This window comes from Echinops telfairi, unplaced genomic scaffold (assembly GCF_000313985.2).
Source record: "Echinops telfairi isolate 266 unplaced genomic scaffold, ASM31398v2 ScPeMD7_9;HRSCAF=40, whole genome shotgun sequence".
Lineage (NCBI taxonomy): Eukaryota > Metazoa > Chordata > Mammalia > Afrosoricida > Tenrecidae > Echinops > Echinops telfairi.
In genome coordinates, this window is record NW_022103906.1 from 57,567,694 (window position 1) to 57,573,390 (window position 5,697).

General features: G+C 47.8%; 1 protein-coding gene across 1 annotated transcript in view; it reads right to left on the reverse strand.

The window, feature by feature from the left end:
* Positions 1-2,312: 2,312 nt before the first annotated feature.
* The window catches only part of SLC25A4 (solute carrier family 25 member 4), a 20,881-nt gene continuing 17,496 nt past the window's right edge, over positions 2,313-5,697 (reverse strand). Inside the window, exons 3-5 of the mRNA XM_045286963.1 lie at positions 4,590-5,076; positions 3,998-4,138; positions 2,313-2,755 (exon numbers count right to left, since the gene is read on the reverse strand). Of these exons, the coding sequence (XP_045142898.1) occupies positions 2,598-2,755; positions 3,998-4,138; positions 4,590-5,025 (735 nt within the window). The 5' untranslated portion in view covers positions 5,026-5,076 and the 3' untranslated portion in view covers positions 2,313-2,597. The remainder of the gene's footprint in view (positions 2,756-3,997; positions 4,139-4,589; positions 5,077-5,697) is intronic.

Consider the following 5,697-nt stretch of genomic DNA (forward strand, 5'->3'; position numbering starts at 1 on the left):
TATGTCACTAGTTATTTTCATGCTCATAAAGTGGCTTGAAAGAAATGCCTATGGATGACGCTCTAAAGGAGGAATTGGAAAAATGGGGGAGGGAGGAGGCTTTTTTTGGGAAGAGCATTGGGGAGGGTATGGGATAATAGGAATGAGAAAGTCCTGGTGGTAGGGAACCCACGAGTGGCATTCAATTCTGAGTTGTTACTTTCATGTCCATGGGTAGTACAAATGATTAACCACTCACTGCCAGCTGATAGGTTGTTGAACACCGCCCCCACTTTGGAAGATGGGCTATGGTGATTTACTTCTGGAAGGTCAAGGTCTTAAAAATCCTATAGCAGTTCTGCTTTGTGTACATGGGGTCACTGGTGGCCACTGTGAGTTGGGAGTAATGGGACAAACATGACCCACCACCACCTTCAGAACCCCATCCTTGCGGCCCTTCAAGCGTGATCCAGTGTTAGTAGTGGTGTGGTATGCTGATTACAGGATGTCAGTACAGAGTACTACTGCCAGGCCCCAGCAGTGTATCGGGCTCAGAGTTCTCCTGAAGGCAGTAGCTGTGGTGAGGATCTGACCCAGCAGGGGCTCCCTGGGACAAATCTCCTTTCCCTGAGTACATTAGAGGCAGCCTTAGCAGGAAGAGTGTAGATAAGGTGCCCTATGTAATAGAAGCTAATTCCTCTCCTCCCCGTTGCATGTGCCATGCCAGGGAGAAGTAAGTGTTAGCGAGGAGAAAACAATCATGGTTGCAGCTCATTCTTTCCATCCCACCAGTTCCTGACTGCTGCTCTCAGCTTCCTAGCCCCAAGCCTTACGTTTGGAAACGCCACCAGGGTCTTGCGCTGTTGTCCAATACATTCCGTACGAGCAACTTGTCCTAGCTGCTCGCCAGCAACAGCGGCACTTTGACCATTCACCTCACCCTCGCGATGAGCAGTGGCGTCAGGACATGATCTACACCAAGCCCTGACAACAGGCATTTGTTGCTTGGCTTAAAGAGAGGGGCTTGAGGGGTACCTTTATGTTACCCGTCAGCCTCTCTTTTGCTGGCAGATTAGGTTTGAATACTCCAGGAACAGTTTTAAAGCACAATGGTTGCTGTGGTCAGACTTTTCTTCGACTCAGATGTAGCTAGCTGCCTTCTGCGTGGGCAGCTTTGAAGGATGAACATTAAAGATAGTGGCCTGCCTTCCAAGCTTGGCCTAGAGTCTGAAGACTTGTTTCCTTCAAACACTTTAGCAGGCTCTGACTATTTTAGCTACTTGGTCTTTCTTTGGGTCCAAAGTGCTTGATTTCTAACTTGAAATTAAATTCTTATGACAGCCAAATCCCCTGCCCTGGAGCTCTTGATCAAATTACAAAAGAAACACTGGTAGATACTTCCTCTGCCTATCAAGCTAGATCAAGTCATGTCTCTCCAGACCCACCTCTTACCACTTCCTTCCGCCCTGCTATGGTGGCATCTCCCTGCATGCTCCCAAGGGAGCCAGGATTGGCCAAGATTCATTGTGAAGCATTTTATTATCTAATAAAACCATTCCACCCATCTACCTCAACGCCATTTCAGCTTCTTACAGGTCAGGTTTGTGTCGTTTAAAAAAGTTTTCCATAAAGTTAAATAGATTTTAACTGGTTTTCAGTGAACGTGCTTCCCTTGCCATGAGATTCTGGGTTCCCCGGCTGGAAAACGGAACACTTCCTGTTGTTGTTGGCTGCCGCCCAGCCACTCAGACTCCTGCGGCTGCCACGTGTGCAGACAAGGTCTCCAAGGCTGCAGATCGCCAGGTCTCTCTTCTCAGGCACCTCTCTGGGCTTGAAGCCCCAACCTTACAGTTCACAGTCAAGTGCTTAACCCTTTGCGCCATCTAGGCACCTAATTATGTAAAAATCCCTGGAACTGTGATTTAAAGGTTTTAAACAGAAGGTAAGAATCCCCGAAGTCTGCCTGAAATTACATAAAGTGTAACCCCGTGTGGGTGGTGTCACTTCTAGGCCTCCAGCAACAGCCACAAGAGGTGGGGTGGGGGCGGGGGTGATATCCCCTGATCTTTTCATTCCGCTTTGCCGCCAACCCTTTAAGGCCCCTTTGTATGAGGTCAGCTAAAGGAGCAAGTCCCCGCTTAACTTGCTTACATTTGAAAACCAGGGCTTTAAGTACTCATATATTTAGTAGGTACTCATATATTTAGTATCCTGACACCTACACGTGCGGACACTGGTTTACAAACGATTCATACTACAAAATATGCATCTAGAGTCTTCCTTTACAAATCCATTTCATAGATAATAGAAATTCCATATGTAAACAGAGAACATGCATTAAGTGGTCTTTATTGATGTTTGATATTCAGTTTTTTTCTTCAGTTAATTTTACAAGTATGATAAGTTATTTTCTATTTTCTGTGGAACTTTAAATGTAAAATAAATACAAAATGCATTGTGGTTTAATGAACACTCAATGAAGCTTTTTTTTTTCTTTCTTTCTGAGGTGTTCATTTTCCAGTCTGGTTTTATCCCAGATCTGTCTTTTCACTTCTGGGTGGGAAAAGTCTTTAGAACACACATGGATCTGGAACCCGTGAATGCGGGCTTTCATTAGATTACACATATTTTTTGATCTCATCATACAATACCAATACAAAGGCACCCCCCATGCCTCTCAACACGTTGGACCAGGCACCCTTGAAGAAAGCTTTGGCTCCTTCATCTTTTGCAATCTTCCTCCAGCAGTCGACTGTCCCGGAGTACATAATATCGGCTGTGGAAACAAATAGTAAGGGATCCTTAACTCTGGGGTGGTGGTGGTGGTGGGAAAGACTTTCCCTCCGAATGGCATCTGTACCCAACGTGATCAGTTTTAAAAACAAAAGCCACTTCGGCCTTGAAGCCACAACTCTGTGCAGCTTTCAACTGGACAGCTGCTCCCTTGCCGAGCTGTGAGGCCAGGCCTCTTGACGGTGCTGCTCCTCTGACTCCTGAGTCAGCAAACACCCTTGGCAATTACCCAACTAACCCACAGCACCGTGAACAAAGGAGTATGGGAGCAGAATGGAGCAGGAGTGTGGGGGGCTCTCTGGTCCCCTTGTTACAGAGGCAGAAACTGAGGTCTAGTCTTAGACAGCACTACCCCAAAACAGTTAAGAAGTACAACTTCTTAACTGTTAGGTTAAACTATTAAAAACTGTCTACCACGGCCTCCAGCCAAAAAACAATTTTTACCTTCATGTTTCAGTCTAGAAAAGCCAGACCTGTTCCCATCATAACAGACTCCTCAGCTGGCCCCGATGCTCTAACATTCACTAACAGATACGTGTTATTTTTAAATAAATTAGTCAGTTGTTTGGATTTTCTTGTTTCCACAAGCTGGTTGTAAAGAGAGAACGTCGAAGGCTTCTATAATCCCAGATATTTCCTTCTGATTGCCTCGAACTACTTCCTTTTCAATGTTTTCATTTCTCTTTAATAAAAAACCAAAGAAGGTCCTCTAAATGTTCCAAACAAAACACATCTGCTACCAGCAAGTCAATTCTGACTCAGCGACCCCGTGGGACAGAAGGCTGCCAGCTCTCTCTCCCAAGGAGTGCCTGGTAGGTTTGAACAGTTGACCTTATGGTTAGCTGCTAAACGCTTAAGCACAGCATCTCATTGTGAACGCTCAAAAATGGAAAAGAAAAACAAAGCTACTGCTATTGAGTCAATTCCCCTACAGTACAGAGTAGAGCTGCTTCGTAGGACTTCCCATAAACCTTCCTGGGAGAAGCCTCATCTTTCTTCCTCTCTCTCAGCTACTGGGTTTGAATTGCCAGCCTTGGGGCCGGCAGCCCAATGCTTAGCCCACAGCATGGTGGATGTTACGGGCCATTAATGATCTCTTCCTTTCCTCCACTCATCAAACAATGTTAACCATCAATCCAGGGTAATGAGGACTGCATGGAACAGTGAGAGTCTGCTTTCCAAGGGAACCGTATGGGTAGCTGAGATTCGAAGGCCTCAGGCTTACCTCCTTTCCGGCCAGACTGCATCATCATCCTACGACGGACGGTGTCAAAGGGATAGGACACCAGACCCGCGACCGCTGTGACGCTCTGTGCAATCATCCAGCTCACGAAGATGTGCACGTTCTTGGGGTCAGGCAGCATCCCTGTGGGCAGAGCCAAGAAGACAACTGGCCGTGAAGTGAACCCCCCTTGCCCAGCCCTTCAGGAAGAGCCTGCCCCTGGCAGGATGCTTTTCAAACAGCAAGGCGGCCGACCCACGATGGTAGCTGCCCCCTCTGGATCCAGGGATGCCAGAGCTTGTCTCAGTAGGTTGAACTTCAGCTCTGGTAAGTGATCCAGCTGAATCTAGAGGGAGCTGGGCTGCCTTTTCCTCCTCTTTGGATAACTCCAGGCTGAAGTTAATTCCATAAAGAGAGGAGGAAGAGAATCCCAGGGTTCTTAAATCATCTATACCACATCACCTCCTCATTCAGAAGGTTCGACTTAGCCCAGTGACTAGAAAACAACAGGATAAATGAACACGAAGCCTTTTGTGAGCTGTGAATCCCCACACCCTTTGCCTCCCTGCTCCCCACCCTCTGGCCCCATTCTCACCCTTGGCAGTATCATAGACTCCGAAGTAGGCAGCCCTGTAGATGATGATGCCCTGGACAGAGACGCTGAAACCCTGGTAGAGACCCTTCAGGCCATCAGACTTGAAGATCTTGGTAAGACAGTCGCCCAGACCACTGAACTCACGCTGGGCCAAACCTTTGCCCACGTCAGCAGCCAGCCTGGTCCTAGCAAAGTCCAGCGGGTAGACAAAGCAGAGGGAAGTGGCCCCAGCTGCCCCACCGGAAGCCAGGTTACCAGCAAAGTAGCGCCAGAACTGCTTATGGCGGTCCACGCCCCCCAGGAAGATCTGCTTGTACTTGTCCTTGAAGGCGAAGTTGAGAGCTTGGGTGGGGAAGTAACGGATCACGTTGGCCAGGTTGCCCCTCCAGAAGGAGAGAAAGCCCTGCTCCTTGGGGATTCTCACCACACAATCCATGATCCCTTTGTACTGCTTGTCAGCACTGATCTGTTTGCTGGCATGCTGGACCTGTTTGGGGAGGGGGGGGGAGGGTTGGAGAGGTGCAAAGAGGGTAGGCAGGGACAGAAAGGAAGGAAGGAAGGAGGGGCAGGAGAAAAAGGTTGGCATCGCCTTGGTTTCCTTTTGAAAAGTAAAATGTATATATAGGACATTCAAATGTACATGTCAACTACTGGGCTAGCAAGGGATTCTGCTCCATGACCAGGGCCCTTGTGGGAGAAGGTTGTGCTGCACACATGGTGGTCTAACCATGTAAAAATAAGTGATTTATTTATTGTATTTCCTTTTATGTGCCTGACCTCCATGAGGGGCTTCCCGGGAGGCAGACACAAAGACAGATCTGGCATAATGTGCCCACGACTCCACCGACCCTGGGCACAGGCGAGATGGCAAGTCTTCAATGTCACTGTAGTCTCGCTGGAGTAGAGGCTCTCCAAGTAGTAGTAAATGTCCCCCAATGGAATGAAACTCTAGTCATGAAAGCCTGAAACGATTCAGGCAATATGCCAATTGATGAGAGGCTTTCGGCTGTGGTTAACAATTTGTTGGTGTTTTCTTGTCTATGGTTTGGGGTTAAGAGTAATCTCAGGTGAGGATCAGTCCTATTTGATCCCCAATGTACGGATTCCT